The following is a 17179-nucleotide window of genomic DNA, read 5'->3' on the forward strand; positions in this document are numbered from 1 at the left end:
ATTCACTCATTTATTCATGTCTGCATAGACTCTTGATTAGTCACCTGCTGTGTGTGAAGCCCTGCCGGAAGCAGGGTTGCCTATTTATGGTCATGTGATCCGGGGGCGGAGCTGGGCGCTAATTCCTTATTGAATACACCTCGTTGAGAATCTCCTCTAATTTAGGGAGAGCGCTAGATGGCAGTTCAGGACACAATGCCCACCTGGCAACTGCCGTTTAGGAAAGATAGACATGCCCAGCAATTGACCTCAAGGGCCTGTTTCATGCATTTTCTCCTTCCAGTGAGTTATGCAGAGAAGTTACACTTAATCCCATGTTATAGGTAAGGAATCTGAGGCTTAGGGAGGTTCTAGAATCGTCCTCAAGGCCACCTGGCTGATTAAATGGCAGAGATCAGACCTGCACCAGGCCACCTCAGCATAGCAGGCTTCCAGAATCACAGCAACTACCTTGGAAACCAAGCAGAGGGACCCAGCCAGAAAACTGCTGGCAACAAGAAGTCATTGAGCTCTTGGATAGGAGCATGATAGGTTTAAAGGGCTGGTGAAGAAAGAGTTATCAGAAGCAAAGCACAAAACGGCATTGAGCTGCGGGAGGGTACCAGAGCACAGACACCTGCTGCAAATTCCGCAGTGAAGCAGGGTGGGGTGAAAAGAGCCGGGCCTGGGCTTCTCAACTGTTCGTGACCTGCAGGCCACGCCCCTCCCACTTCCTTTTGAAAAGATGACAATTTTAATTTTCTTTGATGTTATCACCACTTTAAAAATAATTTTGCCGGGGTGCCTGGGTGGCGCAGTCGGTTAAGCGTCCGACTTCAGCCAGGTCACGATCTCGCGGTCCGTGAGTTCGAGCCCCGCGTCGGGCTCTGGGCTGATGGCTCAGAGCCTGGAGCCTGTTTCCGATTCTGTGTCTCCCTCTCTCTCTGCCCCTCCCCCGTTCATGCTCTGTCTCTCTCTGTCCCAAAAATAAATAAAAACGTTGAAAAAAAAAAAATTAAAAAAAAAAAATAATAATTTTGCCTTGTGACAAAACCAAATCAAAGTAATGAAGCAAAACACAGCTCTGTGCTCAAACATGACTCTCCCTCCAAAATCGGCCTCCACCTGGAATTATCAGAGATTTTTATGGACCCCTGCCTTCTATCTACCAAATTCCCAACACTGTAAGGGGCACTGACCTATCCTAAAATGTTAGAAATGGACACAAATAGAAAAAGATAAATGGGAGAGATGTTTCAAAGGCAAGAGCAGGGGGACCTTTTGATGGACAAAGTGGGTGAAGAGGGAACGAGTCGAAGCCGTCCCCGGGTGTCCTAACCTATGTGCTGAAAGGCTGGTTGAGCAACACCGAGACTGGCGGAGAGAGTGGGTCAGAGAGTCAGTTTTGAGGCTCGGGTTTGGGCATCATGAGAAGTCAGGTGGAACCTGGAGGACATGCCCATGACCATCTCTCAGTGAAGAGCCACGTGAAGATGTGCATTCACACGTCATGTGGGAGCGAGGTGTCTGTCGTGGAAACCTGGATGGGAGGCTGGCTCTGCCATCCCTGGGAAATCGCTTTTTCTGTGTGGTCCAAGACGAGTCACTGGCATGTCTCCATTCTAGCCAGGGGGAAGTGGAAAGGGGGACAGGAGATCAGAGCCTTGCTGTTTAAGGACATGGCCCAGAAGCTACACACTTTTGTTCATATTCATTGGTCAGATTTAGTCGCTTGGTCATATTTAACCACAGGGGAGCTTGGAGATGTAGTATTTATTGGAAATGGACATGTACCCACTAAAACTCAGAAATGCTGCTACTACAAAGGAGGGGTGAAAAGTTTTTGAGGGACAACCAGCAAGCAGTCTTTGCCACAACCTGATTTGCAAAAAGTAAGTTTCGTAGTGATGAAATACAATTTTTAAAAAATATTCAAGGACAAGGGTGCCTCGGTGGCTCAGTTTGTTAAGCGTGCACCTTCAGCTTGGGTCATGATCTCATGGTTCATGGGTTCGGGCCCCACACCTGGCTCTGTGCTGACAGCTCGAAGCCTAGAGCCTGCTTCAGATTCCGTATCACCCTCTCTGTCTGCCCCTCCCCCATTCATGCTCCCTGTCTCCCAAAAATGAATAAATGTTAAAAAAAAATTTTTTTAATTTCTTTTTAATGTTTATTTATTTTTGAGAGAGAGACAGAGCATGAAGGGGGAGCGGCAGAGAGAGAGGGAGACACAGAATGTGAAGCAGGCTCTGAGCTGTCAGCACAGAGCCCAATGCAGGGCTTGAACCCGCAAACTGCGAGATCATGACCTGAGCTGAAGTCAAACGCTTAACCAACTGAGCCACCCAGGCGCCCCCAATTTTTTTTTTAAAAATTCAAGGATAGGGGCACCTGCATGGCTCAGTTGGTTAAGCATCTGACTCTTGATTTCAGCTTAGGTCATGATCTCATCATTAGTGAGATTGAGCCCCACGTTGGGCTCTGTGCTGAGTGGGGAGCCTGCTTGGGATTCTCTCTCTCCCTCTCTCTCTCTCTCTCTCTCTGCACTGCCCTCACTCATGCTCTCTGTCTCAAAATAAATAAACATTTAAAAAATATATTCAAGGACAATTCCAGATTGAATAAAATATCTGATATGCAAATATAGAATCTTTCCTCTAAACTTAAAAGAGAGGAGAAAATAGAATTGAATTCTAAATATTTTATCTACCAACTTAACCTTAAGCCACATAGTTTCCTGGGCTTACAGCACCTAAGAAAGAACTCCTAGACTAATATTAATTAACTTCTTAATTAATTTACTTATTTTTCTTATATTTATTTTAAACATATGTTACATCTGCCTCTGAAGGGACTGCTTTTTCCTCTGAAATCATTTATATTTAACCATTTATTTTTCTAATTTCTAAGGGATAGCGTAGAATAGGGAGGCACAATTCCTCATTTTATTATTTTTTTCAGTTTATTTGTTTAGTTTGAGAGAGACAGAGTGGGGGTGGGGCAGAGGGAGAGAGACAGAATCCCAAGCAGACTGCAAGTTGTCAGCGCAGGGCCCAACTCGAGGCTCGAACTCATGAACCGTGAGATCATGACCTGAGCGGCAACCAAGAGTCAGACGCTTAACCGACTGAGCTACCCAGGCGCCCCTCCCCATTCTATTTGATTTCTCTTCTACTACCATCCCTTTCTTAGGGAAAAATATAAAAGGCCATTTGCTTTAAGTAACTATGAAAAGTGATACCAGAAAAGTTTATAAATATAAAGCTACATGAAGAATGTTTAAACATGGATGGACACACTGCAAAACTCGAGGGGCAGGTCACTTTACTGACTGTCTTAATCAGCTAGCGCTGTCATAACAAAATACCACAGACGGGGCCACTGTAAGGACAGCAATTTATTTCTCCCAGTTCTGGAGGCTGGGAGTGCTTGATGAAGTTCCCAGCCAATTCAGTGACGGATGAGGGCTCTCTTCTCAGCTTGCAGACGGCCTCACTCTCAGTGCCCACACGTGGCAGAGAGAATCGGCTGGCTTGTACATCCTCTTGTGACGGCACTAATCCTAATGGACCAGGGCTCCACCCTTACGCCCTCACTTCATCTTACTTACTCCTCGTAAATCCACATTGGAGGTTAGGGCTACAACATATGAGTTGGGGGAGTGGGCGGGGGACACAATTCAGCTCACAACAATAATAAAATGCCTTTTTTTCTGGTCAAGTATACCTTGGCCAATGACCACCAGGATGGGTGGAGAGGCGAAAATATTGCAAATTCCATTAGTGGATAGATGTGTCCTAGGCTTAGCTGAAACCATTGCAAATACCAACTGAGTTACCTTGGATCCACGTGAAATACGTCACAAATACAATGTCTTTAAGGGCGGAAACATGGGCTCACATCAAGTCTCTGCTTGAGGGGGAAATCGGTTTAACAGTAATGCAATTTTCCGATCCACATGATTGGAGTTTCCCAAGCTGCGAGCCTCCTGTGCCCTGACACCGCCCTGTCTTGCTTTCTAAGGGATTCTTTGATTCAAAAAACACCACCTTCTGCTTACTATTTCCAGCCCCAATTACACCTTTTTCTCCTCAGAAAGCACAAGATTCCTAGGTGTTTATATATTTCTCTTTGATGATTTCCTCTTAGTTGTGAAAACTAATTGCAACAAAAAGGTAAAATGCTGCTATTTCTAAATAAGTCTGCTAAATAAGCTTAGAAATATTTCTAAATAAGTTGTGTTAAAAAATATAGAAGATTGTTATACATAAGATTGGATTTCATCCTCTAAAAAATGGAGGCATGATGAAATGGAGGCATCCTCTAAAAAATGGAGGCTTTTTTTAGTCTTGCAGCTCTGAACTGAAAAACAATACCAAAAGCAAATTACATTTCTTAAAGATGTCAAAGAATGCACACATTTTTAGAACGACTTCGTCTGTGTACTAGTGAGGTAAGTCCCAGAAGCCTGGACTTTTGGCCTCACCTGCCTAAGCAAATGAAACAAATGAAAACAAACCACTTTCATCCATGGTGGCCTTTGTCCACCACGGTGGCCTTGCTGGGATAGCAATGCGCATCAGTGCCTCCCCAGGTTGTCCACCACAGCAAAAGCAGCTGCTGTCCTGTGCTGAGGTGATCTCCATCCCTCATTCTGATTTGAAAGCTCACGGGGGTTCTGAGAAATGACGATTTGGGAGCCAGGGGTGGGAGAGAGTCCCGAGCTCTCAGTGCCTACTTGTATATAAGAGCTGCAGAAGCCAATTCATGGGCAGCTGGCTTCACAGACAAAAATGTGTGTGTGGCTAATGCCACAAAATCTCTTCTGAGAACAGGGATTTTTCCCATCACTTAAGTGTTGATGGTTACCACGATGGTTGTTGTTACCGCAAGTTAAGCCACGGCCTTGGGGTCTACCAAAGGCTTTCTGATCTCCCGCTTCCCAGTGTGCTCCAAGTGGCAGCGGGAGGGGGGCCTCCTCAAAGGCTCTCAGACACCTGCCCTTAGAGTGGGGAGGAGGAGCTACGGTCTGTCTTAGGTCCTTGGAGATGTCGAACGTTGTTTCATTCTGCCTCTTTACCAAATGACTAGCTTTGCACAGATATAAGATCACGAACTAGATAGTTCACATCTTTTAATAACCTAAGCTTCTAGGCAGCATGGTGGTAAGCTGCGCTAAATAATTTAAGGCTCTTTAAGCAATAAAATAGATACCCATTAATCAATCTATGAATAGCTGATCGGTGTTTGGGAAGGGAACGGTGCCACAAAATATGAAGAGTCACAGTTTGGAAGGTCGGATGGCCTCCTATTTTAAGCTACCCAGACCATCCTATCTGAATAAGTCAAGCCCTAAAAAATCTCTATCCCCTTCACAAACCTTGACACGAACACAGCTTGCTTTCACTTCAAATAGTGGCAGAAATGAGAGCAAGTGAACGAATGGCAGCCCATATTAACCACAAGCTAATATGGTTTCATGCTTCACAACCGGATTCCAAAACAAAGAATGGTATGTTTTAAATTCCTCTATTTTTTCCTCTTTGCTATTTGATGCACAATATATGTCGTGCAAATCACAATCTTTGACATTCTTTTTAAAAAACTCAGCATCTTATATTCAGCGTCTTAAATAATTCAATTATTTACAAATAATAGGTATGGAATCTATTTATCAGTGTTAGATTCCACGGATGGATGGAGTTGGCCAAAATGGGGCTCCCCTTTCTGATTCATCTAACATAGTACTAGAGAGACTGGAACTGAAAATCTTCCCACTCATGTGATGGAAATTTAAATGTTTCCCAGTCATGGACCTCACCCATTATTTATACAGACAACTAAACTTGGGGACCTGGAACACTATGTACTTTACGGCTTTAAATCACTATGTATTGATGGAAGGCTTTTGTGTGTCTCGCGTCCATGAAATACAGCCAGACCAACACTAAACCGTCCTACACACCTAGAAAACTGATTGGAGAATTAACACAACAATCTGCACAACCTGAACCACAGAATTCAGCAGGTACGCGGCGCGGAGAAGTGAACTTGGGGAGCGAGAAGGTGCAGGAAGGGAGGTACTTTTGCGAGTGGAGAGAGGACGGAAACTGGGTGGGGTGGGGGGGGTGGAAAATACGGGAAAGGCACCCCTCCCCAAAAGCAGCTGGAGAGAAAGTAGAAAATTGGAAACAGCCGCAGGGACTAAACTAAAAAGGGAGAAAGGAGGAAGGAGAGGGTTTAAATTCCATTAGGACTGTAAACAAGGGGAGGGCAAAGGCTGCAACTCCACAGCTCCATACCTGGAGGCGCTCTGGTGGGAAGGGCAAATCCCCAGGAACAGAGTGGGGTCCGGGAGGTTCTCAGGCCACACAGGGAAAAGCAGTTCCACTGCTGGAAGGACATTTGGTAGAGACTGTTGAAGCCACCTGGTCCCAGCAGACCCTAGAAAACGGCCACATTCGCTGGTGCTGGAACAAGGTCCTTAAGGGTGAAGCCTGGTGCCCGATGTGTGTTGTGATTGTCTATAATCCCTGACGCGCTGCTGCAACACTATCTCGCGAACTTTTTCTGAGGCGGGCTGGCACCTGGCCATAGTCCTGGGGCACCGACAGCAGCAGGGTCCAACGGGCATTCCTGGGTGCAACCGGCATTCGGCCATTGCTCATTCAGCCATTGCTCAGTGAGACCCTCCCGCAGAGGGGCGGAACGGGTCAAAGCCGCAGTCCTTCAGAAGTAAGGGGCCGGGAAAAACAGCCGCATCTGAGACAAAACTCAGGACAGAAGTATTGCCTAGGGCCTGGTCACAGAGAGTGAAAACGCGGGGAGTGGATGAAAGCTGAAGACAGAGGATGGGTCCGCGATTGCTGATCCTGGAGAACATACTGGGTAGCTGAGTGGGGCCATTTTTCACCGCCCCCGCGCATGCGCATACGCACCTATGAGCGCCGCAACAATCCACCCCAGTAGGCTAGCAGTGCCATCTAGTGGAGAGCGGCGCCGTTACACTGAGCCCCGCCCAACCGGGCCAACTTCGATCTTCAAGGACTCAAGTCTCACTGCTGGCTTAGTTTATCAACTATAAAGCATGGACTTTGAACTATAAAACACTATAAAACACTGACTATGAAACACTGACTTCTAGGGGAAAACGAAGTAATTTCGGTTCTACTTCAGTCTGTTAATAGGTCCATCTATTCAATTTTCTTTTTTTTTCTCTTAAACTTAATTTTCTTGAATACAGAAAGAGAAAAAATTCATTTTTATTTTCAATTTTTACTAAAAATATTTTTCTTTAATTTTTATTACCATATTTTTTACTTTTGTGTAAATTTTTTCAAATTCTATTTTACTTCCATTATTTTATTTTAGTCTACTTCAGTGTATTCACCTTTTCAAATTTTCAAACGATCTCCTTTTTTTTCCTTTTCTTTTTTCTTTCTTTTTTTCTTTTTCTCATTTCTTTTTTTTTCTTGAATGCAGAAAGAGAAAAACTTCATTTTTACCTTCAATTTCTATTAAAAATATTTTTCTTTACCTTTTTTACTATATTTTTTGCTTTTATGTAAATTCTTTCAAATTCTATTTTACTTCCATCATTTTATTTTAGTCTACTACAGTGTATTCACTTTTTCAAATTTTGAAACGATTTCCTTTTTTCCTTTTTTTCTTTTTTCTCTTTTTTCTCTTTCTCATTTCTTTTCTTTTTCTTGAATATAGAAAAAGAAAAAATTCATTTTTATTTTTAATTTTTAATAAAAATATTTTTCTTTAATTTTTTTCTACTACATTCTTTACTTCTGTGTATATTTTTTCAAATTCTATTTTACCTCCATCATCTCATTTTAGTCTACTTCAGTGTATTCATTTTTTCAAATTCTCAAAAGATTTCCTTTTTTTTCTCCCCCCCGCCCCCAATTTTTTTTTCTCTAATCTGTCAAAGCACTTTCAACACCCAGACCAAAACACACCTAGGATCTAGCATCATTTATTCGATTTGTGTGTGTGTGTGTGTGTGTGTGTGTGTGTTTAATTTTTTTATTTTAATTTGTCTACCTCATTAATTCCTTTACTCCCTTCAAAATGACAAAACGAAGGAATTCACCCCAAAAGAAAGAGCATGAAGACATGACAGCCAGGGATTTAACAAACACAGATACAAACAAGATGTCTGAACCAGAATTTAGAATCACAATAATAAGAATACTAGCTGGAGTCGAAAATAGATTAGAATCCCTTTCTGCAGAGATAAGAGAGTAAAAAATAGCCATAATGAAATTAAAAATGCTATAACTGAGCTGCAATCATGGATGGATGCAGCGGTGGCAAGGATGGATGAGGCAGAACAGAGAATCAGTGATATAGAGGACAAGTTTATAGAGAACAGTGAAGCAGAAAAAAAGAGGGAGATTAAGGCAAAAGAGAATGATTTAAGAATTAGAGAAATCAGTGACTCATTAAAAAGGAATAACATCAGAATCCTAGGGGTCCCAGAAGAGGAAGAGGAAAACTTCCAAACTCTTTCTATGAAGCCAGCATTACCTTGATTCCAAAACCAGACAGAGACCCCACGAAAAAGGAGAACTATAGACCAATTTCCCTGATGAACATGGATGCAAAAATCCTCAACGAGATATTAGCCAACCGGATCCAACAATACATTAAAAAAATTATTCACCATGACCAAGTGGGATTTATACCTCGGATGCAGGGCTGGTTCAATATCCACAAAACAATTAATGTGATTCATCACATCAATGAAAGAAAGGACAAGAACCATATGATCCTCTCAATAGATGCAGAGAAAGCATTTGACAAAATACAGTATCCTTTCTTGATAAAAACCCCCAAGAAAGTAGGGAGAGAAGGAGCATACCTTGAGATCATAAAAGCCATATATGAACGACCCAATGCTAATATCATCCTCAATGGGGAAAAACTGAGAGCTTTCCCACTAAGGTCAGGAACAAGACAGAGATGTCCACGCTTGCCGCTGCTATTCAACATAGTGCTGGAAGTCTTAGCCTCCGCAATCAGATAACACAAAGAAATAAAAGGCATCCAAATCGGCCAGGAGGAGGTCACACTTTCTTCTGCGCAGATGGCATGATACTTTATATGGAAAACCCAAAAGATTCCACCAAAAAACTGCTAGAATTGGTTCATGAATTCAGCAAAGTTGCAGGATATAAAAATCAATGCACAGAAATCGGTTGCATTCCTGTACACCAACAATGAAGCAATAGAAAGAGATATCAAGGAATCGATCCCATTAACAGTTGCACCAAAAACCATAAAATACCTAGGAATAAGTCTAACCAAAGAGGTGAAAAATCTATACACTGAAAACTATAGAAAGCTTATGAAAGAAATTGAAGAAGACACACACAAAAAATGGAAAAAAGATTCCATGCTCCTCGATAGGAAGAACAAATATTGTTAAAATGTTGATACTACCCAAAGCAATCTGCATATTCAATGCAATCCGTATCAAACTAACACCAGCATTCTTCAGAGAGCTAGCACAAATAATCCTAAAATTTTTATGGAACCAGAAAAGACCCCGAATAGCCAAAGCAATCTTGAAAAAGAAAACCAAAGCAGGAGGCATCACAATCCAGACTTGAAGCTACACTACAAAGCTGTAATCATCAAGACAGTATGGTACTGGCACAAGAACAGACACTCAGATCAATGGAACAGAATAGAGAACACAGAAATGGACCCACAAACGTATGGCCAACTAATCTTTGACAAAGCAGGAAAGAATATCCAATGGAATAAAGACAGTCTCTTCAGCAAGTAGTGCTGGGAAAACTGGACAGCGACATGCACAAAAATGAACCTGGACCACTTTCTTACACAAAAATAGACTCAAAATGGATGAAATACCTAAATGTAAGACAGGAAGCCATCAAAATCCTCGAGGAGAAAGCAGGCAAAAACCTCTTTGATCTTGGCCACAGCAACTTCTTACTCAACACGTCTCCGGAAGCAAGGGAAACAAAAACAAAAATGAACTACTGGGACCTCATCAAGACAAAAATCTTCTGCACAATGAAGGAAACAATCAGCAAAACTAAAAGGCAACCAACAGAATGGGAGAAGATATTTGCAAATGACATATTGGATAAAGGGTTAGTATCCAAAATCTATAAAGAACTTATCCAACTCAACACCCAACAAACAAATAATCCAGTGAAGAAATGGGCAAAAGACATGAATAGACACTTCTCTAAAGAAGACATCCGGATGGCCAACCGACATGTGAAAAAATGCTCAACATCACTCATCATCAGGGAAATACAAATCAAAACCACAAGGAGATACCACCTTACACCTGGCAGAATGGCTAACATTAACAACTTGGGCAACAACACATGTTGGCAAGGATGCAGAGAAAGAGGATCTCTTTTGCATTGTTGGTGGCAATGCAAGCTGGTGCAGCCACTCTGGAAAACAGTATGGAGGTTCCTCAAAAAACTAAAAATAGAACTACCCTACGACCCAGCAATTGCACTACTAGGCATTTATCCACGGGATACAGGTGTGCTGTTTCGAAGGGACACATGCACCCCCATGTTTATAGCAGCACTATCAACAATAGCCAAAGTATGGAAAGAGCCCAAAAGTCCATCGATGGATGAATGGGTAAAGAAAATGTGGTATATATACAACGGAGTATTACTCGGCAATCAAAAAGAATGAAATCTTGCCATTTGCAACTACGTAAATGGAACTGGAGGGTATTATGCTAAGTGAAATTAGTCAGAGAAAGACAAAAATCCTATGACTTCACTCATATGAGGACTTTAAGAGACAAAACAGATGAACTTAAGGGAAGGGAAACAAAAATAATATAAAAACAGGGAGGGGACAAAACAGAAGAGACTCATAAATATGGAGAACAAACTGAGGGTTACTGGAGGGGTTGTGGGAGGGGGGATGGGCCAAATGGGTAAGGGGCACTAAGGAATCTACTCCTGAAATCATTGTTGCACTATATGCTAAGCAATTTGGATGTAAATTTTAAAAAATAAAATAAAATTTAAAAAAAATACGTGGTATGAAATAAATAAATAAATAAATAAAAACACTATGTATTGGAGGGAAGTGCTTTTCAAGATCCAGAAAGAATCGTTAGCTGGGGTTTAAGCAATTGTTTCTAAAAATTGATTTGGTTAAGGACGCACCTTAGGTATGTGCATCAGTGTTGATTTCCTATTTATTGCATTATTTTCTTCTTTACTTTGGGAAACTTGAAGGTTCAGGCATTGGTTTAATGTGTCCTTCGCTTACTGCTGAGCCGTGAACAGTAATAAAAGAGGGTGGTTCGTGTATGGTACTTGATCAGCCCATTCCACTAGACCGATTGGTGGTCAAAAGTATCGATCCACTCCACATGTCTGGCATGTGTCTATTTTCATCAGTCAGCTTAGCTGTTTGCCATCATGGAGTTTCATATTGGCCTTGTTTTGGTAATAAGACATGAATCCAATTTAAATCTTTGTAAGATACAACGCCTGGTTCCTATGTGACCAGCACTCACTCTACGAATTAATTCTGCAAAAAGTGTTGGACTTGGTTTCCAGTGCGTGGATAACTCAACTCTACCACTCACTAACTGTGGCTTTTTTTTTTTAATGTTTATTATTTTTGAGAGAGAGAGAGTGTGTGAACAGGAAAGGGGCAGCTAGGGAGACCCAGAATCCGGAAACAGGCTCCAGGCTCTGAGCTGTCAGCACAGAGCCCAACGTGGGGTTCGAACCCACAAACTGCGAGATCATGAACTGAGCCGAAGGTGGAGGCTTAACCGACTGAGCCACCCAGGCTTCCCAACTGTGGGCTTTTTTTTAGTCCCATAGCTCTGAACTGAAAAACAATACCAAAAGCAAATTCCATTTCTTAAGGATGTCAAGAAAGGCGAGGCATTTGAATCTTCTCAGCCACAGATTTCTCCTGGTGAAATAGGAATATCTACCTCCGTGGTCAGGAGAGTGAGATGGAACAACGCCTGTAAAGCACTCAATGCACTATTATCAGTATTTTGATATCATTATTAGTACAATTGGTATTGTTAAAGCACTGGTAAACAATGATGTGCCTGCCTTACAAGTCTAAGATGTTATAATAGCTCTGTGGAAAGAAATATGTCAGAAATGAAGATATATAGATAGATAGATATAGAGAGAGATGCGCACGTGCACATAAAAATGTAGGTGTATATGTCAAAAATACATATCATCTTATTCATTTGCTCAAGCATTCCCCGAGTGTCTCCTGAGAACCAAAGACAAATAAGAAACAGCCCTTGTTTTGGGGGGAGTCCTCAGAATAATCAAAGATCAATAGTAAACCCTGATGTGGAAACCCTGGGACTCAGTTTCCTCAGTGCTGGGGGAATGGCCTGTGTTCAGAAGGAAGCAGAAGGGGATTCTGCCACATGTACAGGCTCCTAGGAGACCTGCTGAAGCCAGGCTGGCGGGGGTGAGGGGATCACCTTTCTGTCCTAAGGGAGGAGCAGGAAAAAACAGGAGCACTACCCATGGTTCTCAACTCCCAAACCAGCAGCCAAGCCCAGAGCTTTACTGACAAGCATAGGGTGACCTTAAACACGGTGGAGAAACACTACACAGTGAATGAATGAAAACACACCTGAATAATAATAATGGCAAACATTGACATCGTTGTGTTATGTAACTAAGTTATATATGTCAATGCTTTGCATGTTAACTCATGAGTGGAAGCAAACTTTCCCCAAGAGCAGATGGGCTCCACGAAGAGGCAACATCTAGAACCCGAGCCTTCTGCCCTCTTGTCTGTTCTTTCCACTTCTGCTGGGATTTGCTGAAACGTGACCTGCGCAGGTTGAAAGGCCTCGTATTTGAATCGACTGTGACCCCCTGGGGTCTGTGTAAGCTGAAGTCTGCCTAAGGCCAGAAGACATTTCTAGAGGAAACCTAAAAAGGGGAGCAAAGCCTTTGTCCCTGAGTGTGCTCCCCAGCCCCATCCCTGCCACTGCCTGGTCAGCGATGGCAGAGGGGGTGTTGATAGGCAGAGACTCAGCACGGGGGCCCAGAAGTACTTTTGTTTGCTTGCTTAGTTTACTTTTTCGTGGGGAAAAATGCCATCACCAGAGGCCATCCTAGGGCAGGAAATTTTTGTCACTCCAGCGGCCACAGTCAGAAGGTGGTAAACGGACTTGAGGGCAGGAGGCTGTCAGAACCCCAGGGCAGGAGTGGAAGCGGCTTAGGCTGGGGGCTCAGGTTAGTGTCAGCCCTGCCGGCTCTAGGAACTCGACTTTCTGGGAAATCTCACATCCCTGGATTACCTTGGGAGATGCAGGTTTTTTCTTCTCTATTCCCCTCCTTTTTTTTTTTTAATAAAAACTATCTTTTTTTTTAAAGCTGTGTTTCCACCATTTTTTTGTTATTTTCTAATTTGTTACTACCATCTCGTCTTCTATACATTCATGTATTTTTTTCCTCATTCCTCTCATCTATTATTTTGACTGTCCAGATAGTACATGAACCAAAATAGCTGTAGGATGGGAGAGAATAAAGGGCTAAAAAAGAAGAGATGGGGCTTTGGAGTGATTGACAACCTAGTTTCAAATCCCGGCTGTATCATTTGCAAGCTGTGTGACCTGGGGAAAATGAAATCTGCTTCCTTATTCGTAAGTAGGAACTAGATGACTTACTCAGTTGCTGTGTGGTTTAAATGATACAAAAAGGAGGGGAAAAAATATACAGTGCCCAGGAATAAGGATTTAATAAATGGTGTCAGTTATTGTATTAATTATTGTTAATTGCTATATTAGAATGTCAGGCAAGAAAAAGGGCGATTCTTGACCACATGTTTTCTCTCCTCGTTTTATTTTACAAGCCTCGCTGGACCAGTTCTCCTGCTTATAATGTTCCCTGTACCCATGTTACAAATCAAGCCAATGACGGATACCTTGAATAATTGACAACTACAGTTACAATTTTTGAGGATAACAGATTCCAAAATCCAGCCAAGAACAACCACCTCATCTGAAAAGCCTCACTCCCTACAGAATATTTATAAGGAGAAAAATCAAGGGGTAAAACAAATTCACTCAGATCTTTTTTCCCCAGAAAGTCATTTTAATAGTCCTCCCATCTCAGAGAAGCTGACAGAATGTCATGCCCTTAACAGACTTTGTTGTGGTAGAATTTAGGAATTAGGAACTTTAGACTGCTATGAGTATTACCTGTGATACTAGAATAGTTCTTGCAGTTAAGAAAATGAAAGTCTTGGGTCATCTGGGTGGCTCAGTCAGTTGAGCGTCCGACTTTGGCTCAGGTCATGATCTTGCCGTTTACGAGTTTGAGCCCCACGCCAGGCTCTGTGCTGACAGCTCAGAGCCTGGAACCTGTTTCAGATTCTGTGTCTCTCTCTCTCTGAGCCTCCCCCATTCATGCTCTGTCTCTCTGTCTCAAAAATAAATAAACGTTTAAAAAAATTAAAAAAATAAAAGAAAGAAAGAAAGAAAGAAAGAAAGTCTTGCATTTACTCTGATTTTGAAATGAGGCCCAACCTCTTCCGGTGAGTCTGAGTTAAACCCACACATTTCATTGAATACAAATAATGACAGGGGACACGCATCAGCTTATGATCCGCCAGGAATAAAAAGTCAGTGCTCTCCTCCTTCTCTCTGAAGTACTCCTTGGTATGACCAGAAAGAAGACAAGCCTGGTTTGGTTTTTGTTTGTTCCCACACATAAATTAACTGCATGGACTGCAGAATTTTACTCCCTGTGTTGTATTAATAATTCAAGGAAGACGTTTTTATTTTAAAAGCACCTGCCAGGGGCGCCTGGGTGGCTCAGTCGGCTAAGTGTCCGACTTCAGCTCAGGTCATGATCTCGCGGTCTGAGTTCGAGCCCCGCGTCGGGCTCTGTGCTGACAGCTAGGAGCCTGGAGCCTGCTTCGGATTCTGTGTCTCCCTCTCTCTCTGACCCTCCCCCGTTCATGCTCTGTCTCTCTCTGTCTCAAAAATAAATAAATGTTAAAAAAAATTAAAAAAAAAATAAAAGCACCTGCCACATTAAAAAAAAAAAAACAATAAAACAAAATAAAAACACGAGAATTACTCTCTCAGTATCTCCTGTCATTTCTCCAAGAGACCAGCTAGGTAATGACAGAACAGACTTTCTTTTACAAGCACAGAAACCACACCAACACTTATTTTTGTTTGTTTCACATCTCACATAATTTGTAGATGCTGAATTTTGAGTCAATTTTTTGGCCTGTTAATGAAGGACTCAGGAGACTTGGTATTTTTGGTACATCTTACTTTGTCTATAATCCTTGCTTCGATGGGATTTCACTTTAAATACAACAGTAACATTTTAAACAGGAGTAGTGGATGAAAGAGACAACAGTTACATTGTTTTCCATCTTTTTATTATCTGTATTTTACATACACACTATCCACCTAGCATGCTAAATATCTTCTAGAAGGTGCCCATTTTCCATCACATAAGCCGTAACTGCATTTCATCAAGCTGCAGAAGTTGTTAGCTAAGGAAGAAAGGGTTTTCATATTTAAGTGGGCTCTCTTTGGGCATGGTAGTTGAAGTCTTGCTCTCGGAATCAATTCTTTTTGTTTGTTATCTACATAAACTTTCCATATTCATTGAGAATATTCAAAAACTCTAGGTTCTTGTCCTGAGAAACTGGATTTAATATTAAACGATTTCTTTTGCCTATGTAACCTTTTTCTAGCGTTTGGGCTGAGAAATGCTTTCCTTGTACAACATGAAAACAGATATCGACGGTGTGTACAGCAATGTTCTTATTCCAAACCCAAAGAGAAAATATCAAAGTATGTATCTCAGTTGTGCAGGTTTTGATTCTTCAGACCTGACGTAAGGAAGAATCTCCCCCAAGCCTCTTAAGTAATGGGAAATGGGAAAGTTTGTGTATTTCCTTCGCTGGCTTTGGGAAGGGCAGATGTTAAGAGGGGGAAGGATGTGGACATCTAGTCCCTATCATGCTCAGAAATCTCAAGAGCTGACCACCTCTTCACACTCACAGAGCCAACACAGCTCCTTCATTTTCGCCTGGAGCAGAACCTCAAGCAGCCTTGGAGTTGCACAGCTTACGTGAAACAATGGGAAAGAACTGCTTTGGATTGCATGATTGACTTTTAAGCTGTTCCGACTGTGAACGTCCTGGTATGCAAATTATGTGACCTCAGCTCAAATGAGGGGCCACCGCAATAATGAACCACCTTTGAAGATATGCCAGTGTTCAGAAAAGAGGCCAGTGTTGACTCAGCTATGGCACTGAGAAACAGCCACCTGCTTCTCCATCTTAGAAGTTTTCTTTCCCCAGGAAGGTTTTCATCAAGGCAACAACGTAGCCAGACAATTAACGCAGTGTTGCTTTAGCCCTAATAACTCAATTTCCAGGGTCACCTCCCTCAGTCGGCTTTGCAAATTATGCCACTTGTTAACAACTATTTCCATACAAAATGGAAATTCAAGGAATTCAATTTTGAAACTATTTATATTCTCAGTGCTCGTTTTTCTAGCCATCACGGACTATTATGATTCCTTGATTATTCATAACTCTTTTCCCAACTTCCATACCATACTCATTTAATCCACTTCCATTTTCATAGATGATTAGAGGTATTTGTGACATATTAAAGAAAACGGGAAACATGCAAGTGTTTCATTAGTCTTCAGTTTTAAAGAGCAAGTCAATAAATACAAAGGAAAATATTAGTCCAAATATGTGAAAAATTGTCAACATTCTCTCTCTATATATATTATATATAGTATATATGTATCATATATTATTTTTAACAGAAAACACGGATGACACAAATAACAGCAGCAATATCTTGCTTCACCAAGAACCAGGAAACCAAGAAGATATCTTTATTTACGTCACCTGCAGAATCTTCTGAATTGTAGGAACCTAAAACAAGTGGTGCATTTTTTAGACATTAGGATTAAGGTATTCTTTCATTCAAACTTTCTAACACTTATTGAGTGATGAGCTAGAAAGAAATGTGCATTTTAAAGGAGTTCCAGAATTTGAGGATTTGAGCTAGGAAAATACTCATTATAGAGGAATAATGACCGCAACAAATTTGAACTCTGAGGAATTTTTTGGCAGGTATATACTGATACCTTATCATGTTTCAGTAGGGCTCGCAAGAGGT

The 17179-nt window shown here is 41.7% G+C and overlaps 1 protein-coding gene across 1 annotated transcript in view; it reads left to right on the forward strand.

The window, feature by feature from the left end:
* The window catches only part of PLEKHG7 (pleckstrin homology and RhoGEF domain containing G7), a 60329-nt gene extending 43401 nt beyond the window's left edge, over positions 1 to 16928 (forward strand). The window contains 5 exon segments of the mRNA XM_045466506.1: positions 4075 to 4153; positions 11233 to 11387; positions 15730 to 15788; positions 15791 to 15829; positions 16821 to 16928. Of these exon segments, the coding sequence (XP_045322462.1) occupies positions 4075 to 4153; positions 11233 to 11387; positions 15730 to 15788; positions 15791 to 15829; positions 16821 to 16928 (440 nt within the window).
* The last annotated feature ends 251 nt before the right edge of the window (positions 16929 to 17179 follow it).

This window comes from Leopardus geoffroyi, chromosome B4 (assembly GCF_018350155.1).
Source record: "Leopardus geoffroyi isolate Oge1 chromosome B4, O.geoffroyi_Oge1_pat1.0, whole genome shotgun sequence".
Lineage (NCBI taxonomy): Eukaryota > Metazoa > Chordata > Mammalia > Carnivora > Felidae > Leopardus > Leopardus geoffroyi.